Source organism: Schistocerca piceifrons, chromosome 4 (assembly GCF_021461385.2).
Source record: "Schistocerca piceifrons isolate TAMUIC-IGC-003096 chromosome 4, iqSchPice1.1, whole genome shotgun sequence".
In the NCBI taxonomy this organism is placed as follows: domain Eukaryota; kingdom Metazoa; phylum Arthropoda; class Insecta; order Orthoptera; family Acrididae; genus Schistocerca; species Schistocerca piceifrons.
The window spans coordinates 408,152,152-408,177,266 of NC_060141.1; the positions used below are offsets into that span (position 1 = coordinate 408,152,152).

Sequence of the window (25,115 nt, forward strand, 5' to 3'; positions counted from 1 at the left end):
GTTGATGTCTCGGTGACCAAATTTGCTTGATGTAAATCCCATAGAACCCATCTGTGTCGCTGTCGGGCGCCATCACCACGTACGCAAATCAGCGGCCCGTTATTTATGCGATTTGCATGGCATGAGCATAGACATCTTATGCCACATGCCTCCACAAACCTACCAACAAACTGTCGGTGCCCTCATAAACAGAATCAGTGATGTATCTGTGTCCAAAGACGGGCAAACAACCTGATAAGGAGTTGGTAATAATGTTTTGGCTCATCAGCGTAAAGACTTTCTGCGTAAGTATGCACCTAATCACGAGTAAATTTTAGTGTGAAATATATTTACTGTTCAGTAATAAATGTTGACACGATCGGAAGGATAATATTGTGTTTTTCATACATAGTTTAATCTGAAATACTTAAAAAAAAGATAAGATAGAGAACAGCAAGAAAAGCAAAAAGATCCTTAGATCTAGAAAGATCGATGTCCTCGAGGCTGAAATTCTGCAGAGTTCGTAGAGTTTAGGATATGTAGACTAAATGAAGTATTTTGCAATACGCCATTAAAGCTAGTGAAATGGATGAAAAGTCATGTCTTTGATTTTTCTCGCGATTACTAAATATTAAAAGAATATCAGCGCTTTTAATTGCAGTTCAGCAGCTCATGTACGAAAACAAGTGCTCTTCATACACCGTAATAGTGATATTAAGATAATATTTGAGTTCCGTCTTAAACTTATTTGGCTATCGTATCACAAATATATTAATTTACATTCTTTACACGGATAAAATGACCGTTAAACATTTATTTACTTTCGATCGCAGAATTTTCGCATCGAGTCTTAGAAGATACCTGCGAAAATATTCGAGGCTTCTGAAAGTTAACATTTAATACTTTTGTCCTGTTCGTGAAATCAACGATGCTTCGCTTAGACAACAGCGGTGTTTTGTAAACTCTGTGGAATATAATACTTGGAAACAGAAATCAGTGTCTGGGGAAGTCGTTAGCAATACAAGAACACTGTGAAATCGGGGAAAATCTAAAGTTTCTTCCTTCTTTACATCATCAAAGGTATGTGATAGAAAATTAATGAGCTGCCTTTGACATGGGTCTTAAATTCACGCCGTGTATATCGGTACATGTCACGGTATCTCAACTGCAGAACTTAATTCATGAGCTTAAATTTTGTTACGTGACCTGAAATCCAACATCGGAAATATCGCCTAGCTTCCAGAAGCATTTAAATGTTACGAGAGAACCGTCATACAAACCGATACAGGCGAGATTTTGTACCCATATTAACATGAAAGCTAAAAAGTAGATGCGTACGAAATTTCTACAGCGAAATTGTCAGCTGACTCTTAGTCTATCTTTGTTTTTATGTATTCATAAAACCATTCAGAGATTATAGCTGAAAGGCTCATATTGTATATGTTATACTGCACTGATTTATTTTGCTAACCAGTTTTCGGTTGACAAATCCATCGCAGACTATCGTCTATAGTAGGTTCAAGTCTGATGACGGCCATGTCAGCCGAAAAACGGTTAGAAAAAATTCGTACAGCAGAACATACACTATATTGTGTTTCTCCTATATAATTACGGAGTTGTTCTACCAATAAGCGACAGAAGAATCAGTTAACCTGATTCAGTGATTTAGTTAGCAGCTTACGCGTGCATATAGACTTACATCTAAATTTCGCTGCTCTGGTCTGGAGCGCAACTTACCTCCAAACCTCAGGTTCTTCAGTCTGCTGCAAAGAAACAAATAAAATAACCTTTAATCTGTAATCATTGGTATTTATAATATTACTACGAAAATAATTCCTTATATTTTTAACTACAGTGATCACAAACGTGCCTGTTTAAGAGTAATTATATGAGGAAAATTTACTGTAGATGGTCGTTTTCAAGAGTACGGAAGTATTTGCTAACGTTAACTTACTTGCGACAATGCAGAACGGTGACCATAACGACGGCACCAACAGCTGCTGATACTATCGACACGATAGCGAGAGTGAGTAACCATCCTAGCTTCGTCTCGTTATCTGTAACACAAAACGGTTTATTAATATACTTCTGTACGATTATCTGGTAGCGAACAAGTAGGCTACTTCTTTCTAGTGTCTGCACAAAGATGTACGTGTTTATGATCAAGCCAGGTTAGCGATTCGTATGATGAATGATGTTTGTCAAATTCTGATAATCTTTGTCGGAATTAGGTCATTCCAACAGCAGTCTCAGTCCTCATTTATGAAAAATACTGTGGCAATGAATGCTGACAGTGTAAATAAAAGTTTACAGATACGCCACAGACGTATCCCTTTTGGACAGAAATGAATTTTCTGATAAAATATTGTGTGACGTGTTCAGCTGTCAAGATATGTACTCAACAGAGGGGTGTTAATTGTCGCGATGAAAGACGAGCTTGCATCTGCCAAACGAAGTCTTTAGCTCCATTGAAATACCCAATACCCCATTCCATACGTACTGCCAACCAGCGGCAGCTCGTAGATACACATTCTGGATGTTCACTAATTGTTAAATTCAGATAAATTTGAGAGTGCAAAATTAATAGCATCTGCTGTATAACAGTTACGCTCATTAACATCATATTACAATTTCAGCCGCTGTCAATAATAATAATAATAATAATAATTTGCATAACTTGTCTGAAAAAAGGAAGAATTGTTTTGTGGCATTTTGTTGTTTCGTGCATAATTAAGTACAATCTATGAGAAGAACGAAATAATGTTTAACCTCTCTCACTCTCCGTTTCGCATTTTTGTGTAAGTGGGAGTTTTCGTGCTTTTTTTTTTATTTTTTCGGACAAACGTACAAGATCCCTAATTCATTTGTTAACAAATTAACTTCTGGGCTGGAAATTAGGCATCCACATAACGGCTTTCGCTTATTATACACTTCTTTCTTAAATGTTCGTTTGTAGTCACGCTTATTTGATTTCGTCACTTTCTCAGGCAACGAGTCTGATCTGGAATGCCCAATTTTTTTTTTGCGGCTAACTTTTCCTGGTAATTTTCTTTTCTGTTAGCGCTTAATACGGATTCAACATAGTTAATGTTGAAAGCCGATTCATGCACAGTAGACAACCAACTCCGAATACAAACTGCCGTTTGCGGAAATGATTAAATTCAAGTAGTACTATCTACCAACAAGGTCACTTGACTAGAATACAAATGAGGCGCTGAGAGTCGTAAGGGCCAAAAGCACACTGTCTTCGACCTTCCCCTACCGCCAATTTAAGTAAATATCAGAATAACCAGTGAGACAGCTTTTCGCGAATGTTCAAATAATTGTACAATGTGGGCCTACAGTAAAGGTAAACCACAAAATCAACAGATGTCAGAAGCACGAATAAGTGCTACAGTCTCACAATCGACGATGATGTGTTTTTATGGTTCTCAGCGCCTTAAATGGATTACTCTGTGATAAAATCCACAACTTTATGTTCCACATCTCATTCAGAATCCTACAAAATAGGTTTTTCTCTCAGTATAACTGTAACAAATACTGATGTCCGACCTAATTTTATTATATAGTGTGTGAATTTGCATTTCTGTGGAGTGTTCTGCCACCTAGCGGGATTTATGGCGAACATAGATAAAAGTCTTAACAATGAAAAATCCAGGATGGAATGTAACAATATGATGAAAAGAAAAGTTGCCACATACCATATATAGGAGATGTTGAGTCGCAGATAGTGATAACAAAAACAGTCACAAGTAAGCTTTCGTTCAACAAGGTCTTTGTCAAAAATAAACGACAGACACATACTCACGCAAACGCAACTCACACACGCGACAACAGTCTCTGGTTCAATTTGATATACCTATATCTCGTAATTTTAAAATTCACCATCATTTTTTTATAAATAATGCACGTATTCAGATTATCAACTACTTCGTTATTGATTCCGCTGTACATCCAATGTGAATTTATATCTCAACTGTATCAGATACAGTCCTTCAGAGAACTTCAAAGCCGAATTTTTTTCTGTAAATTTATGAAAAACATTGAGAACAACCTATTCCTCGGCACTTTTTAACCGTGTTCCACACGCTTGTTTCACTACGGAGCAGGAAACAGCCTCAATCATTTTCATATTACATATTAACAGCGCGACAATCACAGCATAACGGTACAGAGACTGTGACTGAACACGATTTTTGAAATAAAAACTACATATCTAAACCGTGATTAAGAAAAACTTTGACGGCTGTTAATACATCAGAATATCTCAAAATTTCATTTCACGTAACTTAGTAATAAGATATCTAATACATAAGTAGGATCTACTTTCAAAAGCGTGACATCATCATTGTACGTGTGCTACAGCTTCTGACAAATCATCGTGTTTGTGTTTGTTTACTTTGCTATTCTTATGATGGACAGAATAGAGCAGCTATTGGCTGTCAAATAGTAGACAAACGGAGATAGTTACTATATAGGAGTTTTCTTCCACTGCGTGTTAGACCATGCTACTATGTGTCCGTATTGCACGTTCGTGTTTAGAAAGTTAGCATCAAGTGGGAAATTCAGATTTTCACGTTATTCTATGATTTATAGTGTTAAATGACAGAATTTCCAAATTTTCACTTGTTTTTTTAATATCTATCATTATCGACTCGAGTCTCAGAGACAGGTATTAGTAATGTTTATTTTTTCCAATTTTAGCTTCCATTCTTTACTTATTACTTCCTGCTTTCTCGTGCCTCAAGTCTCGACAAGTCATCAGGGAGCATACCTAAAGCGTTAATGTTTTTGCTGTCTACAACACAAAAGTTTAAATTAGTGACACTATTGTTAACTCTGAAGTAAAGATATCTAATAATTTATTGCAGATGCAAAATACATGACAAAAGTAACTGTCCCTGCTATATTATGTATTCTACAATTAATATTTAAAATTTTACTCAAGCTGCTGCCCAGGAGTGATGTTTCTCGTTCTTGGAACAAAAACTATGTTAAACATTAACTCCCAGTACATGGTCTCTTACCGCAGAATTCGAGTATAAGTCGTCCCTATCTCGAGTAATACTGAGAACAAATTGCTGAACAGCATCTGTTACGTTCTTTTCTAATTTATTTTTCTATGCATCCTGTCGCGAGCCAGGTCAGTATATTTGGATAGGAACATACAGAGGGAATGAGAAGTTCGTCGACAGACTCAGGTGGAACCATGTATTTGCTACTCATGCACTCCGTGTCCTACTTAACGTCGTTTTTGGATAAATGAGGGGGCTTACGCCGAATAATTGAGGGATGTGGACAAAAGGTCGTATGTCAGTGGTGAGTGGGGGAGCGGGTGCACGCGAAGGTTATTTCGACTCAGGATTTGTTTCTCTTATGGCACACTGGCACGTTTACTACGCGACACGTAAATATTATTGCTTAAGTGTATATGACTGTGATATGTGTGTGCGTACTTATAGTGTACAGCACTTAAGTTGCTAATGGGAGAATGGAAAAGTTGAAAGCCGGCGACAGCACGTAGCTATCTCCTCTGTCAGTTTTGATCGTACCTGACGGATGCATTGCCAACTACAGTTCAGAATTCTCTCAATTCATTAGACCCTGAGGAGAGGTTTAGAATTTAAGTTAGAATATAGTTATAACATCTGGTAACAGGGTTTGCAAACCGTAACCTTCAATCCTCCTGTCAACCAAATCTCGTGCGTATAATTTTCTTCCACTTGAGATTTGAACTGGCTGCTTCGGGATTAAACGCCACCGGAACAATATGTACAGCGATCTCCAGAAATGGTTGCTGAACGGAGTGACTCTGCCTTGGTTCGTGCCTACTTCTGTTTAGGTAATCAATATCAAAATCATTCTTCTGCCAGTCATTCATCTAGGTTACGAAAGCGATTACAGATAATACCGGACAAAAAATTAATCACCACCAGGATCATACTAATACCGGATAACACCACCTTCAGCCTTGTTAACGACTTCAGTTCGCGGGGATGACAGCCCACAAGTTTCTTCAGCTAGGCCATATCCAGCTGAAGCCACTATTTGATGATAAGATGCTGTAGAACTGTTAGGTCCTTTAGAACTACCATATTGTGAGGGTGTTAACTGAGATGTTTCACTTGCTGTTCCAAATAGTCCCAGACATTTTCTGGGACACTAAGATTGGGTGATTTATCGGAGCAATCGAAAAACGGAAAATTGAGGTTTAACGTCCCGTCGACAACTAGTCACTAGAGAGGCATAATCTCGGGTTGTTTGTGAGGATGGGGAAGGAACTTTCAAAGGAACCATCTCGGCATTTGCCTGAAGCGATTTATGGAAATCACGGAAAACCTAAATCAGGATGATCGGACGCTGATTTGTATCGTCTTCCTCCCGAATGTGAGTCCATTGTGCTAAACGCTGCGCAGCTTCGCTAGGTGGGGAATCGAGGTGCGATAGAGCGCCTAGTTGTTCGTCAGTCCAGGAACGTACAGGGTATAGGCAAAATAATGTGAACAATTGTAGCGATGGGGTAGTTGTGTTTTACGGTCAACAACGCAGGTAAGACACGCGTCGTGCTGGACTCGGCTGTGCAGTACGGAATAGGCATAAGTGCAGGTTGTATACGAGTAGTGCCCACTTCGTATTTGCATTCAGAGGCCGAGGTCGACGAGAAATGAAGGACCTAACAGTTCCAAAGGCGGCAGATTGTGGGGGCCCGATTAACTGGAGCATCAGTAACCAAGACAACGAACTTATAGAATGTTTCAAGAGCAGCTGTTTCAACAGCCATGACAGCCTACACAAAACATGACGAGTTGCTATACCGAAACCATTAGTGACGACAACCAACGCAAAGAAGCGTAAAACATGGCGTCAGGAGCATAAATCCTGGACGGATGATCAGTGGAAACACGTCATATGGTCCGACGAGTCAGCGTTTCCGTTATTTCCAACATCAGGCCGGGTTTACATCTGGAGAACGCCAAAAGAAGCCTACAATCCTCACTGCTTGATTCCATCGGTTAAGCATGGAGGTGGAAGCGTGATGGTGTGGGTAGCCATGTCAGGTATTGTTATGGTTCCATCATTACTCTCAATTCCGTGTTACAGCCAACGATTATGTGAACATTTTAGGTGATCAGGTGCACTCAACGATTAAAATGTTGTTGCCCAACAATGATGGCATATTTCAGGACGATAATTCATCCATTCACACAGCCAGGACAATACAATCGTGGTATGAGGAGCATGCAACTGAACCGCAGCGTCTTCCTGGGGCAGTACAGTTCCCGGACTCGAACGTTATCGAACCCTTGTGAGCACTATTGGAGCGCAGACTCCGGAGCAGATTTTCGCTTCCCTCGTCGCTACAGGAATTAGAAGAGGTTCTGATCGAGGAGTGGCATAACATTTCACTGGAGACCATACAACCATTACGTCCCAGTATTTCAAGAAGAATTGCAGATGTATTATGGGCAAATGGGGGTCCAACCCCTTATTAATGAATCATTCCCATATAAGTACGGGTGTTCCCATTTTTTTCGTATCCCCTGTATGCTTGCGGCTTTGTGAACACGGCTTTTGTCATCTTGGAAGACAGAGGTGTCTACAGTATACTCATCATGAAGATGTGGAAGAAAGAGCAACACTTGCTCACCGAGAACGTTGAAATAGGCATCCTGGTCCACGTTCGCGGTAGCGTGAATGAGCGGATCCAGGTCGTGATAAGAAAAATACTCCCAAAACATCGCAGAAATATCTTCAACCTAAGCTACAATTTCCACATACCGAGGTTTAAACGCCTCATTGCGTTGTCGTTGCACTTGACGCCTTGCAACATTAGGAAAGAGGCGAAATTACTCTTCAGACCACACGCCTCCCAGTCAGTTGTCTGTGTTGTTTGGGCCTTTGAATAGGTGCATCTTTATGTGCCACTGTGAGCAGTGGCCTTTTTCGACGTACCTGGCTCCTGATGTTTACTGCAAGCAGTTCCCTTCACAATGTTCGTTTGGTAGCTGGTTGTGATGGATCTGTATTCACTGACAGTAGCGATGCCTGCCTGGTCTGAAATCGATTGTTATTGGCAGTACGTGATACTCCTCTCCAGTCCCAATCAGTTGGAATCTTTTTACGGGCTCTTTTATTATGCCGAGAGTTACATTATTCCTTGTAGGCAAGTTAGACAGCTTGCGATGATACGCAACAAACTGGGCAACTCCATTCACGGTGTGGTCGTGGGCCATGTAAACACTATAGATTTTTCCTGTCATTCTGTCGAGTCTCCAAGCCAATCCATCTTACTGCGCAGATTCCATACAACTGACTGGCATGTACACACCACTTCACTATCACTGCTTACGTCAGCGGTGGAGAGCAATAAGATCGCGTGCAACCAGTTCTAAACTAGTGTTCTCTTTTAATATGGTGACGAACATCTTGTCCTACGGAGTAAATGTTACTGGGACAATACCTGACGTCATTGGAAAGTCCCTAATGGATTCCGACCACGACATTCAGCATGCACTATGATCTGTCTCAAGAACTCAGTTTAGACGAATCAGGGTAGGTCACAGCACCATATCGCAGCTGCAGGCAACCCTTGCCCTCAGGCCGAACACTAGAACGTTCTAAACGGTCAAAATGTACTTTCATTATATTGAAGAATAGCGCATTTCGCAAAACTGATTATGTTTTTTTTGCAGTTTTCGCCTTTAACGCCCAGAGTGGTCATACTGACCCCTTTAAGATAATATTTTAATTTTGTTTATTGGTATGCCCTACTTTTATTTAATGCACTGACGAACTTGAGCAATTTTACTTTATGATGCTGTAATTAACTGTTGTCTGTATTACTGTGGTACGAATGGATAACAAAGGATTCAATACAATTGACCTTTGCTTGTCATTCCCTTGCAAAAATAAGTTTATTTCTTGAATTCCCTTATTGAATCCATTTTGTTTTGCCAAGTAATAACTAACTTTTATTCATATTATTGAGGCGCAAATGTTGAACGGTTTGTACCATGTTTCAATGCACTGATGTGTTCTTTATATTATGTGTCAATATCCTGCACAGGATAAGGTAGCATGGAGAGCTGCATCAAACCAGTTTCAGGACTGAAGACCACAACAACAACATCCTGCAGTCATTCCAATGTATATTTTTTCACGATCTCTGCAACCGAGCTGATAGATACCAGATTGTTGGTATCTGTCTGGTTTTGATTTCAGTTTTGGGATGGTCTTTTGTACTGGGTTCCTTGTTTTGTAAGCAATGTTTATGCCTTTTTTTTTAAAAAAAATGTTACCTATTTAGTGTGTGAATTTATTGTGGTTGGTCACTGTATGCCATTTTTCGTGGTAGTGCCGGTTGTATGTGTTGGTGTGGTCTGATTAGTTTTTTCATTATTTGCGATTTTATTTTCCTGTTTAATTTGTCTGCCGTTGTTTCTTTGTGTCCATTTTTAATATTATTTGTTTTATAATTGCCAGCTCTTTTTGTAATCAGAGGTGTTGAGGAGGATCCTCTTGAGTCTGTTTAACACGTATCTGATTGCTGTTGTTTTTGATTGTGCAGGTGGTTTGAGGTTGCATTTAAAATAGCGTCACTTTTTGTGGGTTTTCTGTATATGTCACATGTATGTTTGTTATTTTCTTTTCTTATGGTTATATCTAGGAAGTGGAGCGAGTTTTTGTGTTGTTCTGCTGATGTGAACTTCATGCTTTTGTGTGCAGTTTTTATGTCTTTGTGTAGTTCCTGTATTCTGTTTTTATGTTCATCTACCATGCATATTATGTCGTCCATGTGCCTGTACCAGTCGATGACATTGCAGCTTTTCTTTGTTATTGTGACTTCTTATTTCGAGAAAGAGCTGGCCATTATAAAACAAATAGCATTAAACATGGACACAAAGAAACAACGGTAGAGAAACTAAATGGGGAGAAACTAAAGACACAGATAATGTAAAAACCAATGAAACCACACCAATACATACAACCGACATTACCACAAAAAATGGCATACTGTGATCTACGGCAACAAATTCACACATAAAAAGGTAACATACTAAAGAAAAAAATAACAAGGCTTTAACACTGCTTACAAAACGAAGAACTTAGTATAAAAGAACATTCCAAAACTGAAATCAAAACCAGATAGACACCAACAATATGCTATCTATCAGCTCAGTTGCAGAGATCGTAAAACAATATACATTTGAATGACTGGCAGGACATTTGATGTATAATACTTCTATAAAAAAACACGTCAGAGCACTGAAACACAGTACAAATCATTCAACAATTGCAGATAATCTAAAACAGAAGTACCACAGAGCAAGCAATATCGAAAAAGATATGAACACCATAACAATCAGTAAAGGCAGAGATCTCCTCCCTTTCCAAGAAAATTTCCTCATAACAAAGCATTAACACGAAATAAACAGCTTCTCAATGACCAAATAAATATTGTAAATCAGACACTATACAAAATAATTGAAAAAGAAAAAAAGCCTTTTCCATGCTTCACCCTCTCCCACCCAATTCCCCCCCCCCCCCCCCTCAATTTCATTTCACTTTCTTGCTCCTCATCTTTACCTCCAACACACTCTCCTTCACATTACTATGCTCTTATGTCCACAATACTATGCTCTTATGTCTGTTCATCTTTGATTCTCCATTCTCATTACAAATAAACAAAAAATACTTCACTATTCCTTCATTACTCTTCCACAGTATATAAATACACAGCAGTATAATTAAATAGAATAACACACATATAGTAAACTAAAAAAAAAAAGTATAGGTCAAAGTCAAACTTGTGACGATATTATATTGGCAACACCACAAAACACAATACTCATTTAGAAGTATAAAAATAAACAGTAAACAGTGGTGCAGAAAAAGTGTGCTATGAGCAACGTTAGTAATTCAAAGTTCTGCAGAGCAACGAAAAATTAGACTGCGAGTATCTGTCTAATGAAGAAAGGCACCAGACGGTTAGCAGGCGGCATTTCCTTTTGCAGGCGAGAAACCAAGCAGAAATCATCGTAAGTAAAAACCAACGAATTATTAACGAATTATTTTTCGATCTTAAAAACACATCAAACTGCAAATATCTTTAATTATAGACCACTCATGATGCTTTACCTCAATAAATCGAAACGCGTCTGGTGAAAATAACACGCTTGTACTTAGAGTTGTAACGTTCAAATGGCTCTGAGCACTATGGGACTTAACATCTATGGTCATCTGTCCCCTAAAACTTGGAACTACTTAAACCTAACTAACCTAAGGACAGCACACAACACCCAGCCACCATGAGGCAGAGAAAATCCCTGACCCCGCCGGGAATCGAACCCGGGAACCCGGGCGTGGGAAGCGAGAACGCTACCGCACGACCACGAGATGCGGGCAGAGTTGTAACGATCGAATGAAAATACCCTTAAATGTACCAAATGTTTTTAACAGATCTTTACAATGAGCTGGACTACAATTTTTTATTATGGCCCTTCTCTGCTACTGAAAATTGTGTTCGTATTTCGCGCGTTTGTTCTCCAAAAAAGAATGCCATAGCTAAGAATTGAGTGTACATTTGAACTGTTTGTAACTAAGAGACACTGTCTATTGCCTACTGATGACAGGACTCTAAGGGCATAACATGCCGAAGATATTCTGCTTGCAACTTAGTCGTATGTATTCACACCACTTCATCTGAGAATTAATATCCACCCGTAGAAATTTCACATTTGTTACACAGTCTATAGAACTGCCGTCTACATTTAGTTAAACTATGTACTTTTCCCTCTTCAAACTGAAATTAATGAGATTGGTTTTTTTACGTTCTTTATTGGTTACTGAAAAATTGTAAACTTCCTGAGGGTTTAATCTGATTTCTCTGCAAGGAGTTCACTTGTTTTCACAGTGACTATAATACTGCTATCATCAGAAAACAGAATTTTTTGCACATGACTAACGCTACTGGGAACATCAGGAACTGGTTGGTCATAATATGCTGCCCCGAGGAACTCTGGTTCTGATGATTATTATACTAAAAGTTTAGACTTATTTGAGGTATGCTTTATCTCTGTTCTTTGTACCTTATCTGCTATGTATGAATGGAACCGGTCATTAGCTACCCCTCTTATTACTAATGCTTCTAGCGTACTCTGTGACACTGATGAAATTCTCTGGCGGTTGTCCTTTCTGTGGTTTAAAAATACGTAACAACTACAGTAGCTTCAGTCTGTCGGCTCCTTCTTAGATGGCCTAAAGGTATACGACAGAAATTCGAGGGGCATTCACACTGTCAACCTTCTAAACTACGAGGGGTGTTCAAGAAGTAACCAATTTTTTCTCGGACAGTTCGGTTGAAAAAACATGCAGCTTGTTGTGGGACATCTTGAAATATTCCCACTTCAGCGCCTATAGTTTCATAAACTTACGATAAGTGGCAGCGCTATGCGTAGCCTTGAAAATGGCGTCTGTAACGGAGGTGCGTTCCACGCAGATAGCTGTCAATTGTGTCTCTTGGCGGAAAACCAGGGTATCGCTGGTATTCGTAGGAGCTTGGAGAATGTCTGCGGAGACCTGGCAGTTAACAAAGTCGTTGGGTGAGGGTCTGTTATCATCGCAATAAGATCGCGCGAACCTGTACGATCTCCAGCGTGTCGGCCGGTCGCACGCAGCTGCGACTCCTGCTATATTTGGAACGCGCGGGTACTCTGATTCGAGATTATTGACGGACCACAGTCAAACACCTCGCTACACTACACTCGTCCACCAGTTGGAGCACTCAAAAATGTGTATCCGCTAGGTTTCTCGTTGTCCAACGAAAGACCATAATGAGCAACGAAGAACCATCCGTGAGGAATTTTTTGCGCGTTACAAGGCTAGTCGTGACAATTTTTTGTCGAACATCATGTAAGTAGGCTGTTTAGGTCTTTATATTGGCTCTGGCTCTGAGCACTATGGGACTGAACTGCTGTGGTCATCAGTCCCCTAGAACTTAGAACTACTTAAACCTAACTAACCTAAGGACATCACACACACCCATGCCTGAGGCAGGATTCGAACCTGCGACCGTAGCAGCAGCGCGGCTCCGGACTGGAGCGCCTAGAACCGCACGGCCACCGCGGCCAGCTTTATGTTGGTAACGCCACGTAGCGCTATGTATGAAAATCACTGGCTGTGTGCAGTCTGTGGCTGGTTGGCATTGTTGTAATATTCGCTATTGTAGTGTTGGGCAGTTGGATGTGAACAGCGCGTAGCGTTGCGCAGTTGGAGGTGAGCCGCCAGCAGTGGTAGATGTGGAGAGAGAGATGGCAGAGTTTTGAGAGCGGATGATCTGGATGTGTGTCCATCAGAGACAGTAAATTTGTAAGACTGGATGTCATGAATTGATATATATATATATATATATTATTATTCACGTTTGGGCCCTTCTGGACCACGCGAAGTACAATCACGGGGCATTCAGTTATTTTCTTTTAGACTTTCTCTCTGCCCAAATTGTTTTCATTCTCTCGGAATGAGCTCTTTTCCTTTCATCAGACCATGTGGTTCCAGTTTTCTTTGGTTTTTCAGCTTGACCAACTACCCAGTCATGAATTTTTTGCCCAAATAATTTTCTGTCTTGAATTTCATCTTGTTTTATATCTGCCTCTTTCATGTCCTCTTTTATAGCAGCAATCCATTTTATTGTCTCAAATTTAGCTTTACTTCGATTTTCGTAGAATTCCACTACTTGTTTAGTTAGTCTGGTAGCATCCATTCTTTTAATATGCCCATAAAATTTTAATCTGCGTTTTTTCATATCCGAATATATGCTGGTGTATTGTTGAATTTCACTATTTGCTCTTAGCCTGTATGTTCCTTATTCAGTATATTTTGGACCTAGAATTTTTCTGATTACTTTTCTTTCTCTTTTTTGGATTTCTTGAATGTTCTTTTTTCTGTTTAAAATTAGCGTTTCAGCCCCATAAAGGCACTCTGGTTTTATGACCGTGTTGTAATGTCTCAATTTAGAGTACCTCGAGAGACATTTTTTGTTGTAGATGTCTTTTGTAAGTCTAAAAGCTGTCTCCATCTTTTGACAACGAATTTCATTTCCAACTTTTTCTAGACCAGTCTCTGAGATTGTTTCACCTAAATATTTGAATTGCGAAACTCTTTTGATTTTTCCATACGTAGTTTCCAAAAGTTTGGGTGCCAGTTTGTTGCTAGTCATATACTGTGTTTTTTCAAATGAGATTTGGAGACCTACTCTTTCTGCTGTTTCTTTAAGAATTTCTATTTGTTTCTGAGCAATTTGGATGTCCTGCGTTAGAATAACCAAGTCGTCTGCAAAGGCCAAACAGTCTATTCGAATATTTGTTCGTCCTAATTTCACTGGTTGGTCAATTTTGAACTCCAATTTTCGTTCGCGCCACTCTTGTATTACTTTTTCTAGAACGCAGTTAAATAGCAACGGAGAGAGTCCATCACCTTGCCTCACGCCTGTTTTTATTTCAAAGGATTCTGAAATTTCTCCTCTGAACTTTACTTTTGATTTTGTACCAGTTAGCGTGTCTCTGATAATTGCCGTGGTTTTAGGATCCAGGCCTTGTTCTTTCACAATTTGGAAAAGAGATTCACGATCCACTGAGTCATAAGCCTTTCTAAAATCTACAAAGGTACAAACTAGTTTTTTATTGTAAATTTTTTGATGTCTGAGAATTAGTTTGAGGACTAAAATCTGTTCTGGGCAAGATCTATTTGGCCTGAAACCTGCTTGATATTCGCCAATTTTCCATTCAAGTTGTTGTTGTGCTCGGTTCAGAAGACATTGAGAGAGGATTTTGTATGTGACTGGAAGAAGAGAAATTCCTCTGTAATTATTAACATCAGTTTTGTCTCCCTTCTTATGAAGTGGGTGAATCAAGGCGGTTTTCCATTCATCAGGAATTTTTTCAGTTTGCCAAATGTTTTGCATGATTGAAGTAATTTCTTTAACGGTTTTTGGACCAGCTGCCTTTAAAAGTTCTGCAACAATTCCATCTTCACCAGATGCTTTGTTGTTTTTCAACCTATGAATTTCTTTAATGATTTCCTCTTCATTTGGTGCAAGTGAAACTGGATTGCATTGTTGGGGAATTTTTGGTGGAAATCTTTCTGTGGGCTCGGGGCAATTTAGAAGATTCTTAAAATATTTAGAAAGTTCTTTACAATTTTCTTGGTTGTTAAGAGCCAACTGTCCATTTTCCTTCTTGAAGCAAAGATTCTGGGGTTGGTACCCCTTTATTTTGGTTTTAAAAGTTTTATAAAAATTTCTGGTATTGTATTTCTGAAAATCTTCTTCAATTTCTAAGAGTTGACTATTCTCATATTGTCTTTTGGTTTGTCTAATTAATTTTGAAGTGTCTTTTCTAGTTGTCAGGAATGTATCATATGTGTCTTCTGTCTTGTTGCTATTCCATGCTTTAAATGTCTCTTGTCTGGCTTTGATTGCATGATCACAGTTTTCATTCCACCAAGCATGTTTCTTGTGTTTTCGTAAAGGAATTTGATCTTGAGCTGTTTTGATAATCTTGTGTTTGAGTTGTTCCCAATTTTGTGCACTTGTTTTGTCAAATTCGTCTGCTAATAATGATGGTTGGATTTTACTGGTGTCAAATTTGGGGATTAATGGTGTCCTTTTGTTGAAATTTTGGGGTTTTTGCTTTAGTTTCACACGGGTTAAGTAATGGTCTGAGTCAATATTGGCGCCTTTACGAACTTGAACATTTAAAATTTCTTTGTGACATGGATACGAGATTGCAATATGGTCAATTTGGAATTCACCTATGTCCTTGTTAGGTGATCGCCATGTCTTTTGTTTTGAAGGTTTTTTCTTAAAATGACTTGACATAATTTTGAGATTGAAATTTCTGCAAAATTCTACCAGCCTCTTTCCATTTTGATTGGTCCATTTATGTGCAGGGAATTCACCGACCGTTTTTCTAAATTTTCTCTCTTTCCCTAACTGTGCATTAAAATCACCCATTAAAATCTTTACATAATTTTGAGGAAGTTTGGAGACTGTATTCTCTAACACTTCCCATGACTTATTTACTTTTTCTGGATTTGTTTTATTCTCCTGGTTGATAGGCATGTGTGCGTTAATTAAACAGTACATTTTATTTGCACATTTCATGGAAATTGTCATTAGTCTGTTGTTTATTGGATTTATATATATATATATATATATATATATATATATATATATATATATATATATATATATATTATGACTTTTGAACACTATTAAGGTAAATACATTGATTGTTCTCTATCAAAATCTTTCATTTGATAACTATGTCTATCAGTAGTTAGTGACTTCAGTAGTTAGAATCTTTTATTTAGCTGGCAGTATTGGTGCTCGCTGTATTGCAGTGGTTCGAGTAACGAAAATTTTTGTGATGTAAGTGATTCATGAAAGGTATAGGTTATTGTTAGTCAGGGCCTTCCTTTTGTAGGGATTATTGAAAGTCAGATTGCGTTGCGCTAAAAAAAATTGTGTGTCAGTTTAGTGATGATCAGAATAAGTAAAGAGAGAACTATCTGACAAGGGAACCTCCCCATCGCACCCCCCTCAGATTTAATTAAGTTGGCACAGTGGATAGGCCTTGAAAAACTGAACACAGATCAATCGAGAAAACAGGAAGAAGTTGTTTGGAACTATGAAAAAAATAAGCAAAATATACAAACTGAGTAGTCCATGCGCAAGATAGGCAACGTCAAGAAAAGTGTGAGCTCAGAACCGCCGTGGTCCCGTGGTTAGCGTGAGCAGCTGCGAAACGAGAGGTCCTTGGTTCAAGTCTTCCCTCGAGTGGAAGGTTTACCTTCTTTATGTCCGCAAAGTTATGATATGTCCGTTCGTTCATTGACGTCTCTGTTCACTGTAGTAAGTTTAGTGTCTGTGTTTTGCGACCGCACCGCAAAACCGTGCGATTAGTAGACGAAAGGACGTGCCTCTCCAATGGGAACCGAAAACATTTGATCGCAAGGTCATAGGTCAACCGATTCCTCCACAGGAAAACGCGTCTGATATATTCCATACGACACAGGTGACGGCATGTGCGTCACAGGACAAGAATATGTTGTCGACCCACCTAACTTGTACACTTGGCGAATGGGTAAAAAGATTCTTCTACCTTGCCTGATTTAGGTTTTCTTGTGGATGTGATGATCACTCCCAAAAACGTGATGAAAACATAAGAGTTTGACACATAAACTGGACAAAATGAATGCAACAGTTTCACAGTCGCACAGTTTTCCCTGTGCTCTGTCAAAACATATGTTTTTAACGTTTTCAAATTTTTCCGCGTGTAGACCGTCAAATCCTGCATATGTCCAAGCAAATCTGAACATGTCCTGGAATGTTGGAGAGCGAAGTTGAGTATGTGTGAGTGCCTGAACTTTGATAATTGTCTGAAAATAAAAAGTTAGACCTTTCACTTAAGGACTTAAGGGAAGACTTGAACTAAGGATCTCTCGTTTCGCAGCTGCTCACGCTAACCGCGGGACCACTATCCCTGATGTTGCCTATCTTGCGCATGGACTACTCAGTTTGTATATTTTGCTTATTTTTTCGTAGTTCCACACAACTTCTTCCTGTTTTCTCTATTGATCTGTGTTCAGTTTTCAAGGCCTATCCACTGTGCCAACTTATAATCAAATCTGAGGGGGGTGCGATGGGGAGGTTTCCTTGTGAGTACGTTCAGTTTTACTCAGCTGTTTGAAAATCAAATAACGTAAAAGGTTTATCAGCACAATCATTCATAAATTTTTCTAAAGGGAGGTTTCAATCATCACGGGCGATGAAACATGGATTCATCACTTCGAGCTGGAAACAAAACAGCAATGCATCGAGTGGTGTCACACCATCTCTCCTCTGAAGAACAAGTTCAAAGCTGCACACTCAGCTGGTAAATTCATGGCGACGGTCTTCCGGGACTCTGAAGAGTTATTCTGTTTGATGCCCCCTCATGGCGCAACGGTCAACTCTGAAGTGCTGTCATCAAGAAACTGAAGAAACGACTTCGCGTGTTCGTCACCACGTAATTGCTAATGAACTCCGCCTCCCTCATGACAACGCAAGACTTCATACAAGTCTCACTAAACTTGATTGGACTGTTATTCCTCGTCCACTATACAGCTCGGATCTCACACCTTCCGACTTGCATTTGTCTGGACCAATGGACGATGCAAATCGCGCGAAGCAGTACGTGGATGATGGGGAGGTTATTGATACAGCAAGACGTCGGCTCCGACATCAAGCGGTGGAGTGGTACCATGAGAGCATAGAGGACCTCCCAGTAAGCTGGCGTAAGGCAGTCGCATTGAATGGAGATAATGTTGAAAAGTAGGCTTTTGTAGCCAAAATGGTGAGGAATTATATGGTGCACTGGAATACTGAATAAAACCAACCTGCCTTCAGAAAAAAAATTCTTGCATTACTCATCGAACGTCCGTCATATTAGAAGAAGAAGAAATGAACTGTACGCGGCTGCGCTCCCGACGTTAATTGGAAATTATGTGCGTGAGGAATGTGATGAATAGGAAATTGGTGTCGAAACTTGGCTCTAGGAGTACCCAGCGTCATCAGTGAGCTCAGCGTAGCAATTGGCGCTCTGTCGCAGAAGATTGGGCTTATTTTTTTAATAATACCCGTACACCACCGTACGATGGCGAGCGTCGCCAACGACTCGCGCGGCCAGAAGCGAGCAGCAGGCTGACCTGGTGGTTCGTCGGCGGGGAAGACGGGAGTCCGCGCGCGCCACGCCCAGGCGCACAGGTCGCACGTGGTGAGCCCGTCGGGCGCCGCGGAGTCGTCGAGGAAGTGCGGCCGCGGCGGCGGCGGGACGAAGGCGCCCGACCACAGGGCCGCCGCGTCGTCGTCGCCGTCCAGCGGCAGCGACAGCGCGTCCTCCTCCGGCGCGCCCGCCCACCAGTCGCTCTGGTTGCACGGCTCCACGCCCGCCTGCACACACCGGCGTTCTGCTCACAGCCGCCCGCCAACACGTAGGGAAATTCTACTCTGAAGTGCCAAAGAAATTGGTATAGGCATGCGTATCCAAATGCAGAGATATGTAAACAGGCAGAATGCGGCGCTGCGGTCGGCAACGCCTATATACACTACTGGCCATTTAAATTGCTACACCACGAAGATGACGTGCTACAGACGCGAAATTTAACCGACAGGAAGAAGATGCTGTGATATGGAAATGATTAGCTTTTCAGAGTATTCACACAAGGTTGGCGCCGGAGGCGACACCTACAACGTGTTGACATGAGGAAAGTTTCCAACCGATTTCTCATACACAAACAGCAGTTGCCTGGTGAAACGTTGTTGTGATGCCTCGTGTAAGGAGGACAAAGGCGGACCATCACGTTTCCGACTTTGATAAATATTGGATTGTGCCTATCGCGATTGCGGTTTATCGTATCGCGACATTGCTGCTCCGCGTTGGTCGAAATCCAACGACTGCTAGCAGAATATTGAATCGGTGGGTTCGGTTCAGGAGGATAATACAGAACGCCGTGCTGGATCCCAACGGCCTCGTATCACTAGCAGTCGAGATGACATCTCGATCCCTGAGTCAACAGATGGGGACGTTTGCAAGACAACAACCATCTGCACGAACAGTTCGACGACGTTTGCAGCAGCATCGACTATCAGCTCGGAGACCATTGCTGCGTTTACCCTTGACGCTGCATCACAGACAGGAGTCCCTGCGATGGTGTACTCAACGACGTACCTGGGTGCACGAATGGCAAACCGTCATTTTTTCGGATGAATCCAGGTTCTGTTTACAGCATCATGATGGTCGCATCCGTGTTTGGCGACATCGCGGTGAACGCACATTGGAAGCGTGTATTCGTCATCGCCATACTGGCGTATCACCCGGCGTGATGGTATGGGGTGCCATTGGTTACACGTCTCGGTCACCTCTTGCTCGCATTTACGGCACTTTGAACAGTGGACGTTACATTTCAGATGTGTTACGACCCGTGGCTCTACCTTTCATTCGATCCCTGCGAAACCCTACATTTCAGCAGGATAATGCACGACTGCATGTTGCAGGTCCTGTACGGGCCTTTCTGGATACAGAAAATGTTCGACTGCTGTCCTGGCCAGCACATTCTCCAAATGTCTCACCAACTGAAAACGTCTGGTCAATGGTGGCCGAGCAACTGGCTCGTCACAATACGCCAGTCATTACTCTTGATGAATTGTGGTATCGTGTTGAAGCTGCTTGGGCAGCTGTACCTGTACACGCCATTCTAGCTCTGTTTGACTCAATGCCGAAGCGTATCAAGGCCATTATTACGGCCAGAGGTGGTTGTTCTGGGTACTGATTTCTCAGGATCTATGCACTCAAATTGCGTGGAAATGTAATCACATGTCAGTGCTAGTATAATATATTTGTCCAATGAATACCCGTTTATCATCTGCATTTCTTCTTGGTGTAACAATTTTAATGGCCAGTAGTGTAAGACAACAAGTGTCTGGCTTAGTTGTTACATAGGTTACTGCTGCTACAATGGCAAATTATCAACATTTAAGTGAGTTTGTTGTGATGTTATAGTCGGCGCACGAGCGATGGGACACAGCATTCCGGTGGTAGCGATGAAGTGGGGATTTTCCCGTACGACCATTCCACGGTACGAGTGTACCGTGAACATCAGGAATCCGGCAAAATCAATTCTCCGACACCGCTTCTGTCGGAAGAAGATCCTACAAGAACGGGACCGACGACGACTGAAGAGAATCGTCCAACGTGACAGAAGTGCAACCCTTCCGCAGAGTGTTGCAGATTTCAGTGCTGGGCCATCAACAAATGTCACCTTGCGAACTATTTAACGGAACATCATCGATACGCGCTTTCAGAGCCGAAGGCCTACTCGTGTACCCTTGATGACTGCACGACACAAAGCCTTACGCCTGCCCTGGGTCTGTCAACTCCGACGTTAGATTGTTGATGACTGGAAACATGTTGCCTGGTCGGACGAGTCTCGTTTCAGATCGTATCGAACGGATGGATGTGTACGGGTTTGGAGACAACCTCATGAATCCATGGACCCTGCATGTCAGTAGGGGACTGTTCAAGCTGGTGGAGGCTATCTAATGGTGTGGGACGAGTGCAGTTGGAGTGTATGGGACCCCTGATACATCTAGATACGACTCTGATAGGTGACACGTGCGTAAGCATCCTGTGTGATCATCTGCATCCAATCATGTCCATTGTGCATTCCGATGAACTTGGGCAATTCCGGCAGGACAATGCGACACCCCAGACGTTCTTAATTGCTACAGTATGGCTCCAGGAACACTCTCCTGAGTTTAAACACTTCCGCTGGCCACCGAACTTCCCAGACATGAACATTGAGCATGTCTGGGATGCCTTGCAACGTGTTGTTCAGAAGAGATCTCAATCCCCATCTACTCTTACGGATTTATGGACAGCCCTGCAGGATTCAGGCCTTAGTAGAGTCCGTGTGATGTCGTGTTGCGGCACTTCGCGTGCTCGCGGGGGCCCTACACCATATTAGGCACGTGCACCAGCTTCTTTGGCTCTTCAGTGTACAGTTATAGTCTGCCAGCTACATTACGGTATGTGGCGGAGGGTACTTTGTGTACCATTGTCACTTCCTTCTTTTCTTGTTCCAGTCGCTTATGGTTAGCGGGAAGAAGGGATTGCCGCGTGGACTCGAATCTCTCTAATCCTGCCTTCATCGTCTTTTCGCAAGCTATACGAGGTGTGATCAAAATGTAAAGAGAATTTTTGTTTTTCTTAAAGAATCTTTATTTATTCATCATCAACATCAACTTTGTTCCCTTCAGAATAATCCTCCTAAGATATATTACACTCGTGCAAGCGCTTTTCCAATCTTGGAAGCACTTCTGGAACTCATTTTCTGTTATGGTGTTGAGTTCCTACAGCGCTTCTATTTTTATCTCATCAATGGCGGTAAAACGATGTCAAATGTTCAAATGTGTGTGTGAAATCTTATGGGACTTAACTGCTAAGGTCATCAGTCCCTAAGCTTACACACTACTTAACCTAAATTATCCTAAGGACAAACACACACACCCATGCCCGAGGGAGGACTCGAACCTCCGCCGGGTCCAGCCGCACAGTCCATGACTGCAGCGCCCAAGACCACTCGGCTAACCCCGCGCGGCTAAAACGATGTCATTTCATGGTTCTCTTCAGCCTCGGGAAAGGAAAGAAGTCAAAGGGGGCCATGCCCGGTGAATACAGTGACAGAGAACAGTTTTTTTTTTTTTTTCAAAAGATCACGCACAATAGTTGAGGTGTGAGCAGGAGTATTATCGTGAGGCAATGTGCAGGAGCGATTTTGCCACGATTCTGGTCGTTTTCTTCAGACTGCTTCACGCAAACAGCGCATAACTTGTATGCAGTATTCCTTATTGACCGTGCGACCATAAGGCAAGAATCGAGGTCTACGAGAAAGACAGGCCGCGGCGCGTACGTCACGAAGTTAGGCCTGAGCTCGTTCGCTCGCTCACTTCAGCAAACTACTTTTCTACACCTTTTAACTCGTAACTAGGTGTGTACATACAAACGAGAATTGCATCTTCTATTGGAATCCGCTATTATTGAGTCTTACTGTTATTAGTCCTACAATGATCGGAAGTCCATAGGCCTACTTATAATTTGTTACGGCTGTACTGGGGTACAATAAAATTAAAATCATGCCAAAATGTTTATCAGTTGCACAAGGTGCCACTTCTTGTAGGAAATGGGGACGTTAAGCAGAAGAGACTAAATGCTATATACAAACCAGCCGTTATACCATTTATATCGAGTATTGATCTTAAATTAAATTTTGTTGTACTGTTAATCAGTAAGACTTCATACTAGCAGATTCCAGTAATAGATGCAATTCTCGTTAGTACATAAACGCCCAGCTGCGAGTTAACACGTTTATAAACGCGTTTTGTCTGCTGAGCGAGTGAACGAGTTCAGGTCTACCTTCGTGTCGTACGCGCCGAGATCTGTCTTTCTCGTGGGCTTCGGCAAGAATTCATGATGCACTAACCCACTGTGATCCAAGAAAACAGTGAGAACAACTTGTCGAATTTTTTTCGGTCTTGCCTCTTCAGGCAATTTCCATTGCGACAATGTGACCTTGGTTTCGACATCACACCCGTGTACCTATATTTCGTCACCCGTTATTACTTCCCTTAGAACTTCTGGATCGTTGTCGACTTCATCCAGCAATTCCTGAGCGATGTCTCCGCGACTTCGTTTTTGATCGAAATTCAACACTTTCGCAACGAACTTTGCTGCTTCACGTTGAAGCCCAAAACTTCCTAAAAATCGCTTAGAATGTGTCAAAGAATATGCCGAAATCATTATCAACCGATGGGGATTCGGCGACTTTCCAGAGCCGTTTCCTTTCTTTCTTCCACACTGTCGTCAGTGACTGATGTGCTTGGGCTTCTATGGCGGTCGTCGTCTTCAACGTCTTTTTGACCCTCTTTGAAACATTTATACGAATCTTAAACTCATTTCTTACTCATAGTAGATTCGCCAAAAGATACAGTCAACATTTCAAATGCGGTGCTGCACTTTTTTCCCATTTTTCAAGCAAAATTTAATGCAAATGCTTTGATCCATCTTCTGCGAAAGTTAAAATTCGAGCACTTGAGAACATGTATAACCTTTCCGACTGTCAACAATAAACTAAATATTCAAAATAACTGAAAATTCAAATATGCACCAGGAACATGTGCACCAATAAGTAAAAATTAAAAAATTCCCGTTATTTTTTGTTCAGACGTCGTACATAAGAAGAGGCAATATAGTGGATGACTTCCAGGAACGTACAGAATATTAACAGACCATACCGTGTTACAGAATGCCTCTCTTGCAGCGTCTGCCATTGGAGGTGACTGAGCGTCCGTGAGACGCTTTCGCGCTGACTGCATGAACCTGTAACGAAATATGATGCTCTTGAAACTTCTGGAAGATTAAAATTGTGTGCCGGACCGAGACTCGAACTCGGGACCTTTGCCTTCCGCGGGCAAGTGCTCTACCGACTGAGCTACCCAAACACGACTCACGCCCCGTCCTCACAGCTTTAATTCCGCCAGTACCTCGTCTCCTACCTCTATGATGCTCTTCTTTGGATCATTTCTATTTCGTCTATCAGTCCTACCTGGTGCGGATTCAAGTCTTGTTGGAACGAGTGTTTTGTAGGCTACTTCATTTGCTGATGGACTACATTTCGTAAGGGCTCTTCCAATGAATCTCAGTCTGGCATCTGCCTTACCTCGCGATTAATTTTGTTGGTTGTTCCACTTCATATCGCTCGCTATGCATACCGCTAGATATTTAATGGAAGTAAGTGTTTCCAGTGATTGTTCTGCAATCGCGTAGTCATATCATAAAGGGTCTTTCTTTCTATGTACACTCAATATCTTACATTTGTTTATATTGAGGGTCACTTGCCACCATCGGCACCATGCGTCGATCGTCCGCAGGTCTTCTTGCATTTCGCAACAATTTTCTAGCACTGCGACATCTCTGTACACAACAGCATCATCCGTGAAAAGCATCTTGGAAGTTCCGACGTTATCTACCAGGTCATTTGTTTATATTGTGAACCGTAATGCCCCTGTAACACTGCCTTGGGGCACGACCGAAGTTACTTTTACGTCTGAAGACTTCTATCCGTTGAAAATTACAGGCTGTGTTTCATTTGCTAGAAACTCTTAAAATCCAATCACACAATTGGTCTGATATTCCATACGCTCGTACTTAGGTCATTAGGCGGCAGCACGGAACTGTATCCGACAGCTTCCGGAAGTCAAGGAAAACGGCATCTACCTGGGCAACTGTAACTACTGCTTTCCATGTCTCGTGAAGGAACAGAGCGGAGATTTTCGGTCTCCAGAAATGTCATAATACTGTGGGGTATAGTCCTCGAGAGGATATGGAACAAGTACGAGCGGTTTCCCAAGCAGATGATAAAAATATGCCACGGTTTGTACAGAATAAACCAGAACTCCAACGAAAAACTTTCAGAGGTTTTTCAGGGACACCTTCCGAGACTTTTGGTGTAAGGGACCCACGGTCTCCGGTGCCTCATTA

At 41.4% G+C, this 25,115-nt stretch overlaps 1 protein-coding gene across 1 annotated transcript in view; it reads right to left on the reverse strand.

Moving 5' to 3' along the window:
- Positions 1 to 25,115, reverse strand: part of LOC124795038 — a 221,431-nt gene that overhangs the window by 12,552 nt on the left and 183,764 nt on the right. The window contains exons 2-4 of the mRNA XM_047258821.1: positions 18,727 to 18,970; positions 1,934 to 2,036; positions 1,717 to 1,742 (exon numbers count right to left, since the gene is read on the reverse strand). Of these exons, the coding sequence (XP_047114777.1) occupies positions 1,717 to 1,742; positions 1,934 to 2,036; positions 18,727 to 18,970 (373 nt within the window). The remainder of the gene's footprint in view (positions 1 to 1,716; positions 1,743 to 1,933; positions 2,037 to 18,726; positions 18,971 to 25,115) is intronic.